Source organism: Cyrtonyx montezumae, unplaced genomic scaffold (assembly GCF_038088225.1).
Source record: "Cyrtonyx montezumae isolate F1298 unplaced genomic scaffold, pur_monq_1.0 scaffold_4, whole genome shotgun sequence".
NCBI classification, from domain to species: Eukaryota; Metazoa; Chordata; class Aves; order Galliformes; family Odontophoridae; genus Cyrtonyx; species Cyrtonyx montezumae.
The window spans coordinates 14,288,176-14,310,007 of NW_027072045.1; the positions used below are offsets into that span (position 1 = coordinate 14,288,176).

At 43.9% G+C, this 21,832-nt stretch overlaps 1 protein-coding gene across 3 annotated transcripts in view; it reads left to right on the forward strand.

The window, feature by feature from the left end:
- SEC31B (SEC31 homolog B, COPII coat complex component) overlaps window positions 1-21,832 on the forward strand; it is a 109,327-nt gene that overhangs the window by 9,597 nt on the left and 77,898 nt on the right. The window contains exons 9-27 of one of the 3 annotated variants that reach the window (XR_010622785.1): window positions 889-1,050; window positions 1,956-2,108; window positions 2,815-3,045; window positions 4,020-4,094; window positions 5,028-5,111; window positions 6,061-6,169; window positions 6,585-6,763; window positions 7,114-7,240; window positions 8,087-8,232; window positions 8,885-9,058; window positions 9,661-9,849; window positions 10,584-10,788; window positions 11,194-11,520; window positions 12,582-12,620; window positions 15,416-15,471; window positions 16,700-16,846; window positions 17,232-17,348; window positions 17,986-18,057; window positions 18,814-20,151. Coding sequence is in view for 2 of the 3 variants with exons in the window: in XM_065746352.1 (XP_065602424.1) it covers window positions 889-1,050; window positions 1,956-2,108; window positions 2,815-3,045; window positions 4,020-4,094; window positions 5,028-5,111; window positions 6,061-6,169; window positions 6,585-6,763; window positions 7,114-7,240; window positions 8,087-8,232; window positions 8,885-9,058; window positions 9,661-9,849; window positions 10,584-10,788; window positions 11,194-11,520; window positions 12,582-12,620; window positions 15,416-15,471; window positions 16,700-16,846; window positions 17,232-17,348; window positions 17,986-18,057; window positions 18,814-18,993 (2,772 nt within the window). In the remaining variant the exon portion in view is untranslated. Of the gene's footprint in view, window positions 1-888; window positions 1,051-1,955; window positions 2,109-2,814; window positions 3,046-4,019; window positions 4,095-5,027; window positions 5,112-6,060; window positions 6,170-6,584; window positions 6,764-7,113; window positions 7,241-8,086; window positions 8,233-8,884; window positions 9,059-9,660; window positions 9,850-10,583; window positions 10,789-11,193; window positions 11,521-12,581; window positions 12,621-15,415; window positions 15,472-16,699; window positions 16,847-17,231; window positions 17,349-17,985; window positions 18,058-18,813; window positions 20,572-21,832 lie in introns of those variants that run through there. The other 2 variants (XM_065746352.1, XM_065746353.1) reach the window with 2 other exon arrangements.

Here is a 21,832-nt window from a genome sequence, read left to right on the forward strand (position 1 = left end):
GCTTAGTGTCAATGATAAGAAAATTTTCAAATAGTGCCAGAATTGGGAGAGTTTTTAATGGTAAGGATGGGACATTTACACATAACAGCTGGTCTGGTAATTTTGGATGAAAGAGTTGGTTTTTTTTGGGGGGGGGGGGAGGGGGGAGGGGAAGGCAGGATTAATTTATTTATTTTAAAGTAGTCTACATTTTAATGTAAGTAAATGCAAGGTTTTATATCCAGGATCAGAGAACACAAATGATCATTGCAGAGAACAAAACTGATATTTTTTTTGTGCTGGAAAATTTTGTACCTGTGAGGCACAAAGCAAATCTCTTCATTTTACAAACTGGTTTGAAATCAAGGCTGTGTTAGTGAGTTGCCCTGAAAGAGGCAGGAAGTCTATGAATGGGCCATGAATTGAAGTTTGGATTTTTGATGGTTGGTCCACAAACTTGTTAGCTGTTTATCTGCCCTATTGCCATCCTCTTTTTGTGTTCTACTTTTTTCCTTCCATTAGCTTTTATTTCTGTCACTTCTGTCCACATATTCTTACTCATAGCTCCTTCTTGCCTATTGACTTCTGGTTTTCCTGCATTGTTTTCTGATGTTTCTCCCATGGTTAACAGCAGTTGCAACAATATTATTATGCTCTGATACTTAGAAAGCAGAACAAAATACAGAAGTAGCAAGTCAGTTTTGCTCTACAAATCCTGTTGTTAACTGCTTTCTGTTGTTGGGACTTAATGTGCTGCTGTTCTGATACTGCAAAGGTATTCTTCAAGAGGCAAAAATAAAAGGCTCTTGTCACACTTGTATGCAATAGTGATATGAAAATAAAGTGTGGGCTAGTAATTTGAGGAAAACAAATTGTCATATGCTTCTGTATTCTCTGTTTCTGTGATAGGTAGTGTTTGAGTTGCCCATTCGTAGTCAGTGGTGCTTTGACGTCCAGTGGTGTCCTAGGAACCCTTCAGTCTTCTCTGCTGCTACTTTTGATGGGTGGATTAACATTTACTCTGTTATGGGTGGGAACTTAGAAGCTCAGCAGAAGACACAGGCCGACAAGGTAAGAGATCTGAAGGTTAATATTACTGGTGCCTCCGTAGCATGGTAGTATGACCTGTTTGTATATTTTAAGGTTTAGGGTAACTGATCTATTAAATTTTAGCTGTTCCTTTAGGAAATGGTCTTTCTTTGAAATTAGCTTCCTTTCAAGTGACTGAGTGACTTGAAAAGTAAAACATATGGATCTTGCCTGTGTACCTCTGGCAACCCTACCTTGCTGAGGTTTGTGGGTTTGTGTTGCTTCCTTTCAGACATTCTAGTCAGCTGCATTTTTGAGCTATATCCTGTGATCCAGTCAAGCTTATCCTTAGCAAACACCAAATCTATTTAAATAATGTTAAAAATAAAGAATTCTTGTAAACAGCATTATATATATACTCACAAACTTCCTAAATGTCAGAAATCCAGAACGGAGGTCACTTTTGACATACTCTTGTCTAGACAATTAAGTCTGGAGAAATTATTTCATCAGTCCAATCAGAGTCTTATAAAAGCTTGAGAAAGTCCTTAAAACTAAGTCATTTGAAAGACACAGCAATGAGCAATACAGGAAGTAGATTGACAACTTTTGACCATATTTTGTCACTATCTTGTGTAAAACAAGTAATTTTGTAACCTCTGTCTTTTATGGGCTGGATGCTATGCCAAGCATTGTTGGGGAGTTTTGCCTTACTTAGAAAACTTAGAATGTCTCTGAAGGTGAAGCTTTGAGAAATAATTTTGAGGACTATTTGGTAACACTCTTTGCCTTACAAAGGACTTGGTTGTATTTCAGAAAGATGTCCTGTCATTGTCTCTTTCTTTATCAGGAAGGAGAGTAATTAATTATTAGCAGTATTTCTTATGCTTAGTTCATTACAGAGAGAAATTGAATTGTATCTTATCCCTTTCTCCATCTAATCCTAGATCTCTTCCTCCTTCAACAACCTGGATCCCTTTGGCACAGGACAGACCCTTCCTCCTTTGCAGGTGCCAGAGCAAGTAGCTCAAACCACCTTGATTCCACCGTTAAAAAAGCCACCCAAGTGGATTCGCAGGCCTGTGGGTGTTTCATTTGCAGTAAGTAAAAGGAGCATCCTTCACTGAAAATGCAGCCAGTGCCTTCTAGGGATGCAACCCCTTTCTTTAGCAAATCTTTTGATCTTCCTGCTGCTAGTTGTTTTAACGTTTGTTTAAGGTACAGTGTGTTTTCCCATCTGGAGAAGCTCTTTTGCTCAACATTTGGGTGTACTTCCAACAAGGTGTCCTATGGCAGAGAACAGGAGTCTTAAGTAGAAGTTAATAGAGCTAAACATGACTCATAAATCCTGTCCTTGTGGTCTGTGATATACGTTTCTATTCATTCCTCTCTATCCAGTATTTAATTGTTCCTCCCCTCTGTTCTTCCTAAATCAAAACTCTTTGTTCCTGCACTCTGTTTTGGCTTGTTCTTTGTCTGGTGCCTACTATTTGCATGATGGTTTTCGTCATCACAGCCTGCCTCTCAGAAAAGAACTAACAGTTCCAAGTGGTACTTTTTCCTTTGTGCTTCCCTGTCATTTGCAATTAGCAGTACCTGAGAACACATATGAGTGACATGCTTATCAGCAGGAATTACTGGTTCTTCATCTGAAGGACGCTTTCCATGTTTCTGCTATACATATATGTGAAACTTTGGGTTCTGTTTTGATCACATCTGGAGCTTGAGTCAGCCTCGCTAAATGAAGAGTTGAGTAAAGTTGTTAACTGCAAAAATGCTTATTTTGTCTCTTTCTATCTTTCTCAGTTTGGAGGGAAACTGATTACTTTTGGTCTTACCAAAACTCCTGGGCAGCAGATACAGCAGACTTACCCACACCAAGTTTTCATCAGTCAGGTCACTACTGAAACTGAATTTCTGCTCCGGTCCCGAGAACTGCAGATGGCTCTTCAGTCTGGAAACCTCCTTGATTACTGCCAAGGCAAGATCCAGACAGCCAAGTTGAAGTATGAGGAGAACCTGTGGAAGTTCCTAAAGGTAGGTGAAGCACAGGGGACAATTCTTATGTGTTTGTGTATGGGGAAGTATTGGGGTCTTCTCCAAAGTACAACATTTGCATAGTAAATTTGATCTCTCAAATAGGGTGGCCAGTTGCTGTCTAAGGGGTGACAAGAGTCTCCATTGCAAAGATCACTGTGACTGTGTCTTTAGTAGCATTGGAGGAGATCCCAAACTGTTACTCTGCTGAGTTTTTACAATCCAACTAGCCTATGGTCCCGTGAAACCACTCCAGGGCAGGCAAGATTCATTACTACTGTCTTAAACTACAAACCAAGCATCTTAGTTCTGTTCAAGAGAATATTCTGCATGACCATTTCTGCGTCTGCAGGAAGAGTTTCTGACTGTTTACAAGTATCTTGTCTATGTACAGATTGTTCATTCTGGTAGTAGGAACAGCCTGAAAGAGTTACTGAAATAGCCAGATCTCCTTGTAAGGTATTAATGTATTAATTGGTCATTAAAGCATATACGTAGCACGTGAACTGGGCTGTGTACAGCCTGAGGGAATTTCTGAGTCTGTCTGAAATCCCTACTCAGAACATTTCTCTAACAACTAATTTACTCCTTTTTCTTCTGAAGCTAGCTAGGAGTTCATTATTTCATTTTCATCCAAGCTCAGGTCAGTCCATGGTCTCTCTGCAGAGTTTAGATCAGCAAATCCTGGACCATCAGGGAATTAATGGCCAAGTGCACTAAATATGCACCTACATAGACTTGATGCTCGGCTGCCACTTCCTTGTAACTATATGACAAACTTGAATGTTACCCTTTTATCATTACCACAATTTCAATTCTATAGATTTTCCCACTGGGTGTATTTGTCATAGTTATTTGTCTGTAAGCTGAGCTCTAGACTTTGTTGCTGCTAAAAATAGCTAGCTATTGACAGTGTGTAGATGTATAGGATTTTACATATTTTCTTGTCTTTTTCAACATTCTTTGGGACTCAGGTGAACCTGGAGCAGGAATCTAGGACTAAACTCCTCAAGCTGTTGGGCTACAATAAAGAGGACCTGCAAAAAAAGGTAAGGAGTCTTGTGTTAGAGAGAGACCTTTACAGGGCTAAAGCTTCTGCTGGAACATTATAGGATTCCTACTGGAAATGAACAAATGCCTCATAGTACACAAAGGACCAAACTGTATGGTATTTCAGTTGAAAGGCACTTGAAGTGTCCCTCAGTCTGAAACCTACTGCAATGGGTAGGGAGCATAAGCAAGATTTATTCTGTGGTTCCTTTTAGGACTGCACTAGGAATGCTGGATCAGCCCAGATTCATTCCTCCTGACCTGAAGCTGTACAAAGGCCTCCTTGTTTTGCATTACACTCAACAGTTTTCTTTTTAGATCTTAAATAGTGAAGCTGACCAAGACGTGTAACAAGTATAACTAAATCTCTACGCAGATTCCTTGTCCTCAGCTCAAAGGTGAACTGCTTATCACAAAGAGACTTCGTGTACTTTGAGAGAATGATGACAGAAAGTCCAAAATGACCATTCAGATCTTTTTTTTTCTGATTATGCTGATCAACTGGGCCCCAGTTCCCAGAGTTCCCATTAAAATGAATATGTAGACACTAGTAAGAGTTTAGCAGTGGCTTTACTGGATCAGACAAAAATGGTCTTGAGCCCTATTATCTTACTGCCAGTTGATGCTCAGAGAGGTGTAAACAGCAGCACAGCTGTGAGAGCTTCTAGCATCCAGCTCTGCATCTCAGGGAGTTCCTTAGCCAGGAAGGTGACAGATGAAGATATTGCACCAGTTGAAACTGCAGCAGCATGGACAAATTTATAAAAAGGCTAAGTAATATCTGCCATGTGGCCAGCCAGGATCAGGGAGATAGAATTTTTCACACAGGTGGAAAAGCCAGGGAATTGTCTAGAAACTGTTAGTCACTTGGTGGCTTTACTGCTATCATGTTTAATCTTTGCCTTGTGAATATCTTCTTGTTTCTTTTCTAGATCACCTCGTGTTTGAGTAATGGAATCCCAGATAAACAGCCCCTTCCTGAGGCAGATGAGACAAACACTGCACAGCCAGATCAGGTATGTTCTTTACATCTTACCAGTCTCTGTGATCAGCAGAGGGCAGAATGGACAGGAAAGTTTAATTTCAAGCACAAGTTGTTGGGCTCAATGCAGGAATCAGAGAGGGCAGTTCACAGGCCTGTCAGACTCTCAAGGAGTCAGACTAAGTGATCCTAGCTGTCCCTTCTGACTTTAAAACAAATCTGTGAATGATGAAGATGGACTCCTGACCATTCACACTGCAAGGGGGCTTGCTTTGTCAGTGCTGATTTCTTTAGTGACAGACTTAACCTCACCCTAGCTTAACTTCATGCTACAGTTCTGGATTTCCTCTGTGAAGCTTCTGCTGTATTTCTTTTACATTTCTTTCCTTTTCACTTCTATCCTTTGAAATGTGTTTTCACATGATTTTGAGATGGCTGTCTTCAGATGCCTTCCAAAGCCTGGTTCAGCATCCTCTGTAAATTGTGTCCTAATAAGGAATCTAGAGCTGCTATCCTCAGTTTAGTAATCTTTTTCACAGATTTTGAATGCTTGTTGAGATACTCCAGGGGCAGCAGCTGTGTCCTTCATTCTTATTGAGCACCACGGATGTATGTGATCCTGCCTGTTGATTATACATATCTTTTGCTGGGCTTATCTCTATTCCATGCAAAATAGTTCAGCTTGCTTACAGGCTTACCACTGAAGGCAGGAAAACTAGACAGCAATATTGTTGTCACTGCATGTCTTACACTGTCACTCTCCTAAGCATTGTCAATAGCAGCACTGCTTGTCTTGTTGCCTCAGTAAAGCTATGCACACTGGTAGAGCAGTGGTAGGAAGTTTCCAAGCTGAAATCCAGATTTATATGAACATTTTCAACCAAATGGGGAGCAGGCCCATCCCACCCTGCAAACCATCAAACTGTTCTGGTCTGGATCTGTGTGTTCAATGAATAAATTAACCTCTTACATTCTTTGCACAGCTTTTGATAAATTCCAGTGATGATGTAGCTGCTGTTTCCTCCTCTTCAGCCTTTTTTGACAACCTCATCCCACAGAATATGAGCAAGTTGGAGATTCCTATCACAGAAGGTATGATACCTGAAATGTATTTTTGACATCTTAGAAAAAGGGAGGAAGGTAACACTTAGAGAGAGCAGGAAGAATCTTGTCCACTCCAACAAATGATTAGCTTTAAAATAGAAGGCCCACTCTACTGTCATGCAACATCTATATGTATTTTGTAAATAAATACTCTTCACAGATAAGAGACCCATTTGAAGTGTAGGAGAATGGTGTAGATAGTGGAAGACTTACTGTCAAGTCAGTGGAGGTTTTTGTTGGATTGTTTTGGTTTTTAAGTGCAAAACCTGATTAGTGTTTCCAAATCTTCCTTTATTTGGACTTCCATATGTTGCTGTTTCTTACTGTCTGCTCTTTAGAACAGTCACAGTTGTGCATCTGGATGATGCCCCAGTAGGTTGACTCTGCTTTCTCACCTCTATAGATACAGATGGACTGATCAGCCAAGCTCTTTTGTTGGGGAATTTTAAGGGTGCTGTGGATCTGTGCATGCGGGCAGAGCGCTTTGCTGATGCCATCATCTTAGCTAAAGCTGGTGGGGAGAACCTCCTGAAGGAGACCCAGAAGCGCTACTTTGCCAAGCAGAAGACGAAGCTCTCCCTGGTTAGTGACAATTTTGTGTACCCACTGAGCAGAAGATGCCGTATGTTGGCAGATGTTTGTCAGCACTTCAGGTGCTCTGAAGCAGGATATGTGTTAGACTGATCTTTAGGCTTGCCTTGTGCGGCTGCTTTCATTTCTTAAATCCTTTGGTCTTTTTCCTTAAAAGTATAAGCTATCAGTTACTGTTAGCATTAGAATGCTGGGATTGGTGAACTCTCACGTGTGGTGAGGTGGTTACTACATACTGGGAAGTATGCCTGAAAGTGAGCTGTTCCTGTGGATACGCTTGCTTGAGCAGTCAGACTGTCTTAGTCTTCAGTGACTGATAGGTCTTCTTTTCCCCCTTACAGCTGCTTGCCTCCATTGTGCAGCAGAAGTGGCAAGACATTGTTTGCACATGTGATCTACAGAGCTGGAAGGAAGCACTGGCCATCTTGCTAACATACTCAAAGCATGAGGACTACACTCAGCTCTGTGGTATGCAGTGTATTGTGTATATTCTGCCTAAAAGAGCAGGTATCCCCTCCCTTTTGAGCTCAGAGTTGGATTACTGACTGTTGGGCTTCAGTAGCTTCCTCAGTCTTTTTAAAAGCCAGCAACTGCTTGTTCTGAGAGGCAGTTAAGGGGGGCAGTCTAGTGACTGAAACTGAAACACAGAATCACAGGGGTTGGAAGAGACCTGAAGAGATCATTAAGTCCAGCCCCCCTGCTAAAGCAGGTAGGAAGTGCTGCTTAGCTGGTAACTAGCACTTAGCAAGCAAAAGTGGCTAAGCACCATTGGAGAAGTTCCAGCATTACATACAGGTGAGATGACATCTTGAAATGCAAGAGAACATGGCATATAGTACAGGCTAAATTGTAGGGCTGGGAAGTTGCCATGGTAGTGCTGATAATGAGACTGTTCCAGCTCACCTTTTATCTTCCAGCCTTTGCTAAACACAGATAACTACCAGGCTATTTACTGTCTCCAGTACCAGACACTACTGTTGCCTGGAGATGCCCACACCTTTTTGGAAAAAAGAGCATTGAAGATTTTTGTCATGTTCATCTGTTATTTTTAAGGGTTTTTCCTTCTTTTGTATGAACAGACAGACATATAAAAAATGATAGATTTATAGGAAATAACTCCTCTTATCAACTACATTGATTTTTACAATTCCTTAATACTTGTTTTTCTGTGTTATCATAGAATTGGGTGCAGACCCAAAGCTGTCAGTACCTTTTTATGCCAGGACAGCATAAGGTTGCTGAGAGAGGACTGTGAGGGTTTATGAGCTCTACAAAATGGAAATGTTAAACATTGGCTGTATTTCTTCCTTTTAGACATGCTGGGTTCCCGCCTAGAATTAGAAGGAGATGCAGCCCTGTGCAATGATGCCTGCCTCTGTTATATCTCATCAGGCAATGTGGAGAGGTTGGTGGAATGCTGGGTAAAAAACCATGAGACTTCATCACCCTTTGCCTTGCAGGTACTGGAGTTATGATGTTGATTTGACACTCTCTAGGCCAGTTCGTTAACGTTAATCTGTTTGCATTATTGCATCAAATCATGGAATTAATCATAGAATGGTTTGGGTTGGAAGAGACCTTTAAGATCATCTAGTTCCAACCCCTTGCTATAGGCAGGGGCACCTCCCTCTAGACCTGGTGTCTCAAAGCCCTGCCAGCATGGCCTTGAATGCTTCTGGGGAAGGGGGCATTCACAACCTCACTGGGCAACCTGTTCCAGTGTCTCATCTCCTTCACAGTAAAGAATTTCTTTCTAATATCTGGTCTAAATCTACCCTCTTCCAGTTTAAAACCATTTCCCCTCATCTTTTCGCTACCTGCCCTTATAAATAGGCTGTCTTCTGGCTTGTGGTTTCTCATTTTCTTTTTTCCTTTACTGTTAAAGTAACTGTGTCAGGATATGCTTCCTGATTCCTGATTTTTGTGCACAAAGTGCACCTTAGGAAATGGTTGTCTGTAGTTGTATCTGGTGTCAGAGTAACTTCTGCTCACATTGGACCCAATGGCAGTTGAAAGGGAGGAGCTATGTGGTGTTGTCTCAGTGTGACATGGGCCAGTAAAAGAAATCAGATTCTGAATGGTTCGTTTCTCCCCCTCTCCCTGCATATTCAGGATCTCATAGAGAAAGTGATGGTGCTGAGGAGGTCCATTGAGATGCTCCGAGGCACAGCAGATCCAATGCCAGGCCCTGTCTTGGCAGAACAAATCACCCAGTATGCCAGTCTTCTGGCATCACAAGGATGCTTGGCAGCTGCAATGAATTACCTACCCAACAGCTCTAAAGAGGTGAGTAAAAAACATCTTTTTGTAAGAAAGAGTACTATATGGGGAAAATGATACTTCTTACAAGAGAGCTTGGGGTTTTACTTCTGTCAGGACTTAAGGTTTCACCTTAACAATGGTAATTCAAGAATATAGATGGGGTTTTTTTTTGTTTTTCTAAGACATAGCATCTATATTCATTTTTTTTCTTTGTTTCCGCTTTGATTTGAGGAAAAGGAGGGAAGCTATAGAACTGTAAAAAGGGAGCATTGCTGGAAGGTAGTTTTCCAGGGAAATTATGTCTAGTCCTGAAATTAGCTGATAGAAGAAGGGAATGGGGAGGTTACCTTGTAGTTTAAAGTGAATCTGCCCAGTGCTCAAATGTTAGTGGGGCCTGGAGGAGGTTTACCATAGAGATTGGAGGAAGGATCAGTGAGACTTCATCTGCAAAGATATATGTTCTAGATTCTGTCACCTACAGCTTCTTTCTTTTCTGATGGCTATTGCATAGGTTGCCTGTTTCACAGATTGATGCTCAGTGCTTTGAATCAGTCTGCTTTGAATGCCTCCTCAGTAATCCTCCATTTGAAGCTCTCAAGGCAATTCTAATGCATGATTTGTTTCAGCTCCAAATCGAACAGCTCCGAGACCGGCTCTTCCATGCCCAAGGAGAGAATGTGGAAGGTCAGCCACCACCACCTTTCCCCTATGCTCGTGTCAATGTAGGTGTCATGAAGCACACATCTCCAGCAGCCCAGAGGGGCTCCACCCCTGAGGGAGCAGCACACAAAACAGATCGCAGGCATTCAGAGAAAGTAAGCCTGAAATTCAAGTGGTCATGGGAGAAGGAGGAAGGCTGCTGGGTTGGGGAACATGTCTGCACTCTACATCATCTCACAATTCTCCATACATTGAGGAACTCATCTATTATGTCTGTTTCTGAAGTAGACACAAGCTCTTTGATAATGCAGGAGTGGGCTGGATGGCTTCTTTTCACAAAGCCCTTACCCACATAAGAAGAGATATCACTTTTCTATATCCACCTCATCCTCAGATTTCAGTAAAACTAGTGCACTTGGGCTTCATCTCAATTCTTACACAAGAAAACTGTTCAGAAAGTTTTGCTTCCATTATTTCATTATTATTTCTTCATTGTTTCCGCTAGCTGTGCTTCCTGGAAGTCACAGAACAGGAACTGGTTCCTAAATCCTTGTGAGAGCCTTAGAATACTGTGAAGAGTGGGGTTCCCAGCTTCAAGAGCAAGCTATGTGGTGTGACAGGAAGGGTCATCAAGTCTTGTACCAGCAGGGAAGGCATTACTCAGCCTTCTGCTCTTTGCCTTTTCCTGCTAACAATACATACGGGTAGAAGGAGGTCCCTTGTGCTTCTAACAACAGTGAGGCCTCTGATCCAATCCATCCAGAGCACTAATAAAAGCAGCATCTTCTCTTAGCTGAGAAGTGGCAGTGGGAGAAAGCAAGGCTGTTTTGTGTGTGTATGCATGTTTCCTGTACGTCTTTGACCATTTCAAATTTGTTTTTAATTGCAGCCCAACTATCAGTCATCATTTGCCCCTTCAGCACCCACTCAGCCTTCAGTGCCTTCCTTCTTCCCGCCTCAGCCAGTGCCAGCAGCACCTCACCATGTTGTCCCTCCCCAGACCAGCACTAGTCCACAGACAAGTGTCCATTCTGGAGGGCCGCCATACCCACAGTACAACGTGGGCATGATTCCAGCAACAGCTTCAGGGACAGGTAAGCATTGTCTGATAGTTGTTTCCATCATCCAGAAATTTCTTGGATTTTCTTAGGCTGTAGCCATCAGCATAGGCGACTGCTCTGCTTCTTTCTCACAGGTCTATTTTACTTGCAAAAAACAAATTAGCAGTCAGAGAAGCTTCTCATTGCTTTTTATGTATCTAGTTCTAGAAACTGTTGCTGTCCTCCTACTGTTGTTATTCCCATACAGGAATGGAGAAGTCTTGCAAAGTTTGTGGCACTATTTGACTGATGTTACGTGGGCTATGGGGGATTCTCTTGGTGTGGATTATCTAGGGTAAAGCTTGAAGAAGAAAAGACTTACTGACATGAAGGAGAGTATCAATTAGTAGTTTAGACATAGAGCAAGCAATGCAGATGCACTCTCTCTCTTGTTTGTAGCTCTGTTGCAGTCTCAGCCATTCAGCCCAGTGGGAACCAGACCTGTTGGTCCTGCTCCCTTCCCCAGGCAGCTGCCTCTGTCAGGACAGTCCATGCCCATGACATCTCCTGCTGTTCTACCATCTGGACCTGCTCTGTTCACTCCGCCCTCGATCGCATCATCTCAGCTACCTGCAACCTATCCTCTCCCAGTGGCAAGCCAGTCTCCTCAAGGTTTTTCATCAGCACCATTCAGCAGCCCCATGAATGTGGTTTACCCGCAAGGAGGTCCTGGAGCTCCATCTACTAAGCCTCTGCCAGCAGCCAGCCTTCCTCCTCCTCCCATAGGTAAGTATTGCCTATATATACAGGATGCTCCTGGATGTGGTTTACATAAGTAATGGACATGGGCCTTCTGAGCCCTGGTCTGCCACCTTAAGGGCTGGATGTAGTACTACCTGAGGTCGACCTAATAGGTACATTGTGCTGAGTCCTGCTGTGGTGAAATACAACAGTGATTATGGTTTTATTCAGGCTGTTCAGCCACGCAGGTTATGGTTACAAGATGCTGTATTTTCAGGTTCCCAGTGTGTCCTTGAGTAATGGTTCGTTCCAGAGGCATCTGGTTTGTCTGAAAGAGTGGTAGTTCCCAGGGAATGCATGGTGGAAGGCTTGCTGGCCTTATCCCTGCTTTTGTAACTTAAATGAGAAGTGCAGTTGAAGTGCTTAGGGTAGCAAGGTGGTTCTTCCCTGTATGTAGGATACCTCTTGCCTAGCTTCAAGATAAAAATTTTTGTATGCTACGCTACAGTTTTCCTCATTGTTTCCTGTTGCCATAATTCCTAGCCCTGGAATTCTCTTCTGGTTTCCTCCATGCAGTACACTAAGCCTGCAGCCTGTCCCTTCTGGGCTTGTGGTTTGTGTCCATCACAGCCTGCAAGTTGTATGAAGTTCTTACAAGTGTGATGAAGAAGCAGCATAGAGTTGGTCCTACTTCCCAGTGGATGAGCATTCACTCTTTCTGTTTCCCAGAACATCATCCCAGCTGGTGCTTGATAGTTTCTTGCTTGCCATCTAAGGGGGGATGGGTTTAGCCAGTCTGTTGAGACCCCCTATCAACAAAGCTGACAATCCTTATATCTTTGAGCAGTTGCTTTTCCAAGCTATCTGTGTTCTGTAAAATGAAGGAACTGTGGCTTCGAGGTTTGCCTACACCTGGAATCGTTTGCTAGTTTAACGAAAGATAGCAAATCCCACTCTAAAGCCTGTGGGGACTAAATGCAAAGAGTCTAAGCTAAGGTTGCTCAAATTACTTCTGAGAAGCTAGCAGAGGTAGTAGTCCAGAGACAATACTTGCTGCATAAAAGTTGTTGGTGATGATGACTGTCCCACCCTGCCTTGATTTTCAGGTTTCTTCCCTTGGCTAGATCCCCACGTGGATCATGCAGGTAGTACACAAAGAAGCTTCCAGACCTGTTGGGGAGGCAGTGTTGCTGCTTCCAATGAAATGTGGGGTGTGTGTGCATGTTCAGTGTGCGTGCATGCATGCATGCTCATTGCTATTCATTGCATGTCTGGGGAGCTGTACAAGCAACGTAGTGGTCATACTTGTCCAGAGGACTGGTAAGTGACAGTTGGGGGTGTTACTAGTAAAATGAGAATACTACTGTTCTGAGTACAGAAGACAGGGACTACTTCCTTCTGTTTGCCTCCAGTCTTGGAAGAATTAGAGCATTGTCAATCTGTGTGCCTTCTGTCAGCTACTGGGCCAGTGGGACAGGGAGGCATGCCCTGCTCTTGGTTCTCTAGGCCAAGAACAGGCCAGTGGATGTAACTCACCTTGTTTTCTCTGTTACACTCACATAGCTTTGCTTATGCTCTTCCCAGTTAGACTGGAAGAGAGGAGGTCCAACACAGACAACGATGGAGTAGAGCTTCCCAAGAGAGTCTGGGAACTCTCTTCCAAGAGAAATTGATAATTCCTCTTGGTTTTAGTTACAGGATAAAGCTAGGGTTTGAATCTCCATCTTCTGGGGGAAGTTGGACTGCACAGCTCTTTAGACTGGTGCTTTGTTCTGATTAAACTCTGTGGAATTCACTGATGACAGAAAATATCTCCAAATCCATACTATCAGGGGAAATGATCAGTGTCTTATTGGGGTGGCTCTGCACAGCGACTGATTGTACTACAGACCATCTGCCAGGCACAAAAGATTATCCAGAGACTCTCAGCTTTGTGTAGGAAATCTGAATACTGAGTACATACTTATACCACCTAGCAGTCCTCACTGTCCTTGATGCATACTCCAGAAAGGGAGTTGTCCTTCCAACAGGGAAACAAAGGGCTTGATGATTCCCTGTTAAAGGAAAGATGTTTCGGAGGCAAAAGGATATCAAGCACTTTCTCAGGCTGAACGTGCCCTGTGGTAATTTACTGCTAAGAAGCTTCCTTCTCCAGGCAGCGTTTAGCCCCAGTAAGTACTAATGGGAGTGGTATGGCATGCCTGGATAAGCAGTGCAAATAGGCTTCCTTGAGAGTGCTTTCTTGCTTGCTGTTGTCCTGGTTTTGATAGGTACTTTTTTTTCAACCTGAAAAGGAACTGTAAAATCTTGCAATCTAGCCAAACTGACTGCTTTATAAACTCCTGAACTCAGGCTCATGGTGAAAACGTCACTAGTATGCTGAAGAGAGTTTTTCATTTGTAGAAATTCTGTGTTCTCAGAGAGCATCAAGGACAGGGTAAATGATAATAATGTGTTGGCTGATCTCATTCCAGGCTAGGATAAATCCCTAACTCCATCCTGTGACAGTTGTGGGTTTTTTAGCATAAACATTGCTGGAGACTGCTGCCATGGGGAGCACTCCATTCAGAGTTGGTAAGAAATCGTCTTTCACAAGTAGCACAGACAAGGCAGTCAGGGTTTTATCCCAACAAAATGCAGCAGAGTCTAGTCATCTCATGTCTGCTGATTAAGTGCCTGGCTTAAAGACTATAATTTAAATAGCTGTTTCCTGTGAGGATTCAAAGTGCCACTGGACTGGAACAGTGCCAGGGACTGCTAGGCCACAAGCTTGGTGGGGGCCAGCAGAGTTCTAGGGCACAGAATCCCCAAGCTAGAAATAAGTGCCAATTTAATTAAACTGCTGATCCAAACTCATCAGAGATTGAGTCTTGAAATCATGGGAAAAGGGAAGGCAAAAAGAGGCTGCCAGAATTTTAATAATAAAGGTAATTAAAGTAATGAAGCACCTTTAGCATCTTTCCTCTGTGATTTTTTTAAAGCTCAGTTGAGGATCAGTGGCTCATTAAGTGTGGCACTGAGCTCCAGCAATTTTGATATTGCCCCTTAGATTACGTGGCTTTCTCACAGATTCTTCCCTTCTCATGGACCTGAGGTTATTAAGATCAACATGACAAAAGAAGCACTGGGGTTTTCTGTAGAGATCCAGATACTCTTACAAGACGGCAGCATACAAGGTAGTTGGAATTTGACCTTAGCAGAATGAAGTGTGGTTGCAGGTCTTTTGATGTCATGCGATCTGATGGATTTTTAATTACCTGGAGTGTGGTTTGAGGCCGCATACCACAAAAATTCTGCTGAGAAACCCCTCTGATCCCAAGATATTAATTGGCCAAATCTGTTCTTTTCTAGGTGGGAAGACAGCAAATTTTCCTAAGCTTCGAAAGGGGAAAAATTCAATCCACCTCTGAACCCTTCCTCCTTCTATCATGGCAACCTGTACCACTGTGGAATTCCACAGTGAGGCACTTGTGCAAGCATTAGTGAGAAAACCTCTCACCCATAGCATAGCTTTTGCTGCAGTATCATGACACTAGACTTTCTGTCTAGGGAACCCCAGGAAGTCCCTGAACATACATGCATGCAAAGTTCTGCCCTGATTCTGAGACTCACTTCTGCAGCCTATGCCGAAGGCTTCAGGTAGTTGCAGAAAAGGCTTTCTGTGTGGGACTGAGGGTGTACCAGGACAGTCTGATCAAACATCAGCTCATGAAGCCTGTGTACATACTCAGGTACTGAGAATGTAATTAAGAAAAGGAAGCAAGAACAGTTTTCTGGTCTGCCAATTGGACCTTAAATTCCTCAGCTGAAATGGTCTGAAGGTACAAGTGTGGGGGAATTAGAGCCATGAGCCCTTTAGCTAAGGGGAATTCCAAGCCATGAATTGCTGCAGTGGCCATCTTAAAACCTGACATCCATGTCTTGTTTACTCTCCTGACAGCTCAGGAATCTTGGACTGATCCCTCTGCTGCAAGAGGAGGCCTTCAGAAGAAAAAGGTAAGCTTTGAGATGGAATATGTGCTGGCTGTCTTTTAGCCAGGGAACTGCATGCAAGAGATACATTCCTTTTAATGCTTATTGTCACACTCAGCCACTCTTATGGCTCCAGCTCTTGTTGATTTATCCAGTTCTACATGATGTACAACACTAGAACTGCAATCTGAATCATCTCAACTCTTTGAGATGACAGTACTCATACCATTATCCTAGGTAGTGGTTTTGTAACATGGTTATCATCTGTGATGTAGCAGACTCTCTCACTACTTCCCGGACTGACTACAGTCACCTATTGCCAGAAATACAGATTTAACCTTATTCCTCTGCACGCACACCTTTTTTTTTTTCTTTTCATTCAGACTGGAAGATCATGGTCAGTTCACACCTGACAGCTGGGGGCAGCATTTCCCCTCAGCTACAGTGATTTTCCTCAGAAGCTTGGTAATGGTTGATAATGGCACCATGTTGTCCCTGCTGCTCCTTGCTTTGTACTGATTACATTGAAGGACCTGTAAGCTGAGCAGTTTTGCAACAAATGCTCTCACTACCCCATTTCTGTTACTGCTGCCTGCTTGCAGGTGTGACAAGAAGCTTCTTTGGCATCATTTCCCCCTCCCTACTTCTCTTCTTTAGCTTGGAAGAGACTTCTCACCCTTTTTCTGTCAGCGTAGCTGGGAACCTGCTTCAGGCTGTGCTCACTACAACAGGATTAGCCTCTTGTTAAAGCCATCTCCTTTTGATCTAGCCCCTGTCAAAGTGAATCTGTCCTGACTCTCTGGCTTAGCAGGGGCACGATGAAGTGTTTGCAAGAGGATTCTCTCCCCATGTCATAGGATTTTCCCCAGCACTTGCTCTGCTGGACACTTCACTGTTGCTAATCTCTACATTCAGGACTCGTGCCGTTGCAGAGCCAAGGCGGATTTCTGAGGACCAGTGCTTTCAGGGGCAACGGATCTCTTTGACTGAACAATTCCAGAGTGGTTTTCTTGCTGTTGCTTTGACTGTTCATCTAGAATGCAAGAGGAAGGGCCCCATGCTCTTGAGTCGGTGGGATTGAAAGAACAGAGATGTGTTACGCATCTTGAGAACTAAGCTCTCTGAAAGTTAAAAAGGAAGTTGAGTTTGATTGTGGAGAGTGTCCAACCCTCTTTCCTTTGACTTGTATTTTTGTTTGTTTTCAGCACAGGTTTTTCTTTCTTCTTTAATTTTTCTCCTATTTTGCTGACAGATGCCTGAGAAATTTGCTCCTCTAGCTCCCATCACAGCTCCAGTAATGAGCCTGCCCACTGAGCCCCAAGGGATCCATCCTCAGCTCTCCAGGTTACAAGAATCTGGCCAGTCACCCCCAGGAGCACCCAAGGAAGGCAGCCTGCAGGTATCAAGGGAAAGCTTGATGTTCCCCAACGAGCATCTCCTTGTCAAGTAGAAAAACAACTTGGCTTTTGAGATGCTTATTTCTTGGCAGCTGCAGGACTTATCTGCCTGCTTCTCAGCATTTATAAAACATTTCTGCCTGAGAGCTAGAGGAATTGCTAGAGTTGCTGCCAGGGTGGAAAATGACACCTGTCTATGACTAGAAGGGAGGCAGGCCAGACAGATGGGAATCCTGGGGCCTGAAACTATACTGTAGTCTGTGCTTCCAGGTATTCTCTGAGTTTGCCAAAGGATGAAATTCTTCCTATTCATAGTTGCAGGAGGAAAATTTACCTACTCTTGCCTTTTGTGCTTCTGTTGTATTTATCTGTTTTTCTCTCTGTCAGTATCACCAACTACCTGCAGAGAGAGTTGAGAAGAAGGAGGTGCCTCCTGAACACCAGGCTCTGAAGACCACTCTTGAAGGGTTGGTGCAACGCTGCTCTGCTGTTGCCACTGATCCAGTAAGTCTTCCCTTCTCTGTTTTTTTTTTTTAACGTGGTCTTGATCCATAGGTATTTCCTGCAGAGCTGATACTGCCGGCCATCCTCAGAGAGAAAGGCTAAGATACACTGAATGAGAAAGCCATACAATCATTGTGTTTGAGTCACTGTAATTTCTCCAGTCCATCATCTGTAAGGTGTTCCCCCTAGGGACGGAAAGACCTATGGTTTGGACTTAATAGTCTGAAGCTCTAAGCTAATGTGGAATTCAAGTGGCTGGATTGGTACAACAGTGCAATACACCTGAGTTCTTAAGCCTGCTGGCCCTGTCCCAGCATTGCCTAGAGCTAGGCATTTCCATCCACGGTGTAATGTACCTTTTGAGTGGATTATCCAAGGTGGGACAACCAGACCCTTTTCTTGGTGGTTACCTAGAGTAGGAAGAATGTTTCCTCCCTTCCTCAAGGAGACCAGTGGAAAAACTTCTACTTTGATGAACCATGGTGAGGTGTCACAGTGTGACTGTAAGCTGTCTGGTAGAGGTTGTGATGCTGCTGAAACACAGGGTGCTGAGGGGAGACCTGAGCAAGAGCAACCTGACTCAGGGAATAGTGCATTTGAAACCCTGTCTGAGCTAGCAATGTCTGTTTTACTTTAGAAAACTCGAAGGAAGCTAGAGGATGCATCGCAGCGGCTGGAGACTTTGTATGACAAACTCCGTGAGCAGGTGGTAAGTGCATGCCTCCATTCCCCGTTATCGAGCTGGTTTCTTGATCCCATTTCTGAACTGTGCTGTGGGCACTGGTGTCTGTTTCGGTATTTCCAGGCATATACCCTCTTAAGAAAGCAAAGGGATTGCAAAACCTCATAATGCTTGTTGAGTTCAGCCAACTTTAGCTATTCTTCTTCCTTAACCTTGGCCCAGAAGTAGTGTAAGGAGAAGCTGTGAGGGGCTATTTGTAGGGTGGTTTTCCTTCCAGGAAGTATACCAGTATATATAGACAGGTTCTAGATGGGGAGGAGTATTTGTAAAGGAATGTTTTGGGGGGTGGTTATGGACCTAGTGTATCTTCCAGCTAAAAGGATGCTACTGATGCCAATTGCTGGAGGGTTACCAATCAAGAGAAGAACCTTCACAACATATATCTTTTCCATGAGTGTCTATTTTATGCCTGAATAAAGATGAGATTCTGTGCTAGACAGACCTTTAATCTCCTCAAATGCATCAGATATTCATTTAATGTTGAGGTGCTATTACATAGGACGTGTGTTCACTATAACCTAACTCTAGGTATTAGATTAATGTTTGTTTTATGGGCTAGGAAACTGAAGAAGGGAGCAGGCTGTCCTTCATGTCAGTGCCTGGCTTTGTGGGTGCTGCATTTGGTGAGGATCAGGTGGAGAGCAGGAGGGAGGGGTACGGAAGGAGGTGGGGTCTTGTGTTACAGAACTAAGCATGCTGACTCATTTCTGCTCCTCCCCACAGCTCTCTCCAGCTATCCTCATGGGTCTCCATGAAATTGCCCGCTGCATTGAAGCTAGGAATTACCAACAGGGTCTCATGATTCACACCCAAGTGGTGAGCAGCAGCAGTTTCAGTGAGGTGTCTGGTTTCATGCCCATCCTGAAAGTCCTCATGACCATTGCTGGCAAGCTGAATGTGTAACATGTGGAGCAGCTGGTACAGTGCACATACTGAGCTGGTGGACTCCTTCGCCTGTCAATGTGCTGCAGGTTGTGGACTCTCCTTTCATCTCTGGAGAAATAAGTCTGCATCTGAAACTGTGCTGGGCCAGCATGCCTGGCCCTGTCTACTCTGCAGACAGACAGGAATCTGGATATCCTGGAGACTGTTCTGTCTGTCTTTCCCTCCTTCTCTTTCTCTCTGTCTCCCCACACTCCCCTCAAGGCCACTTCCCAGCCCAGGGCTCTCAGTTTCAGGTGTCCAGGTAGCACAGAGATCCCCAAGGACAGCTCCATGTTAGTCCCCTGTTCCTTTACCACAAAGGGGAAATCCCTTCCAGGTTGTCACTGCTTTTGTATAGGAGACAAACAGCTGACACCTCCGGCTCTACTCCCTGCTGCCTCAGTGATAGCTGCTTCTTTTGGGACCTAAGCTGGGGTGCCTCTGCTCCATTGTGCTGCAGCCAGGATCTCTTTTGATTCCTCCTTTATCTTTGTTCTAATCTTCAACTCATCTCTTGCCCCTCTGCTCCCATATGTGCTACAGCTAAGGCTACCTGTCAGCCTACTCTGGGCTAGCTTTGGTTCTCTCTTTCTTCTTCACCCAGATCTTCTTTCATAGAAGGTAAACATTAAACAGCTACCCTCCACATCCTCCAGTATCCTTTTTCCCCCCATAAACTGAAGACTTGAGCCTATGCTTTAGTCCCAGAGCTGATTTTTTTTTTTTCCCCCTTCCAGTTCCTGGGACTCTGACATTCAGGAATGCTAGCAAATTGGAATGCTGTATGTGGTCTTCCCCAGAATCAGCAGCATTGTGTTTGGGCTAAAAGCTGCACTGGCTGGCCTTTTTCACTTTATTTTAGCACAGTGGGCTTATTGCCTACTGATGTTGTCTAAAGACTTCCTACCTTGGGATTTCCAGGCAGTCTAAGGGCTTTAGAAACAACAGAGATTGTACAGGTCCCTTTAAACACCAGCCCAGACTTGAGCAGAAGGAGAAGCCTCCTGACACAGTGGTAGTAGAAATGTGCTGCAGTAGGTGGCATTGTCAGGTCCCAGATATATGGCTGTACTGACACTTTCCATTACTGTGGCATTTCCTCTGGGGTAAAATAGGTGAATAAAGTGTGCCCACCCTGTGGAAGAAGTCTTGGAAAGCAGATGGGATTTTAGGGCATTTCCATGTGTGTCTTACCTTTTGTTCCTCCCTCCTTGCTTTCCTCTCTTTCATGCTATCCAAGCAGTGCAGTCCTTGGACCCTAGCTGGGAGCAAGGCTTCTTCTCAGTGTTTGGCTGCAGCCAGCCCCTGCTTCCTCTGCTTGCTGCTTGATTGATAATGCCATCGTGTGTCTGTGGTTCAGTGACTTACACAAATCAGTCTGCTGTACCATGAGACTTAGGAGGGAAGGGGGATCAGAGAATGGAGGAAGAGGGTACATCTCATTCTCTCCTTTCCAGGTTGAAGTGCCTCCTTGTTGCTGCTTTGTTTTGTTTCTATTACTGCAGTTTGATGCACTGAGAGATTGCAGAACAGTGAAATAAAAGGTGTGTTTTGTGATGCTGCTAGCTTTTTTCATAGCCTTGGTCTGAAGGCAGCTGCCTGTCATGTCTGGCTAAAGAGTTGTTCCTCTCAGTTCTCAAGGTCACCAACAGAGTTTTGGCTGGGGGAGCAAATTTTGAATGGTGTGGGGCAAACCAGATCATGGGCTCTACTGGTGTGGGCAGCAAACATCCTTGTGTGATGAGATTTCAGGCCTTACTTGCTCCCAGTGCTGCAGGGCCAGAGTGTTGTTCTTTAGTGACTATCCTCAGCTGTGACTATCCATCTGCATCAAGCACAGGAGGGTCCATGAGATGGCTGGAGTTCCCCTGGGGAATCACAGCGGTGCTGGGGATTTTACACTTCACTTTAAAAGTTGGAAAGGCATCAGTAAGTAAAGAGAGCCTTTGATGAGATCCTCTCCTGTTGGAAGCCAATGTTATGCCACTGAAGCAGTTACACTTAAACTAGCCTGCTGATCTGCCTTTCTCTTTAGGAATCAAATGTATGTCACTGAAGTCTTGGTTTCTAGTTAATAATGTCTGAATCTGCTGGCTGATTTCATACAGTCTTTTAAGGATGTAAGAAGGTTGAAGTGGAACATCAGTACTGAGATAAAGTGGAGAGAATGCTGTAATCTCTCTCTCTCTCTCTCTCTAAATATATATATACACATATATATATATATACATATATATATGCTGCCAGGTGTCGGGGAGCCTTGCAGAAGTACAGCAGCCAAGTGGGAGCAGTTAGCAGCCAGTGTGGCCTCTGAGCTGTCCCCTCTCAGAGAGGTGCAGGCTGATGATTAAGGACTGCACTTATGTTGTGACCTTTCTGATGCTGAACAAGTGAGCAGGCAGCCAGTGACATCCATTTGCTTAGTATATACATAAGGAGAGTCCTTAGGCTTTTTGAGGTAATTTAACAAACTTGTTAACTGGTAGACTCTTCAATTCTGGACTTAGTTGTAGCTCCTGTGCAGCCCAGCCCTTTTTCTTCTTTCACTCAGGCTACTTGGGACTGAGAAATAAGGATTTTTTTTCCATGTGTTTCTCGGGTGCATCCAACTTCAGTTTCCTCCTGCATGCACTGCTCCTGCTACCTGTGGGTTCACGCAGAGACCTGCTCTTTATCCTGTCTTTGCCATGAGCCCTTTCTTGTTCCCTGTGTCCCACTGTTGCTCAGTCCTGCTTCAGATTTACCCCAGTGAGCTCCATCCCTAAAATTTGTCAGGGAAACCAGGCAGTGGGGTGACCTGCTCAGGGTTCCCAGAGGG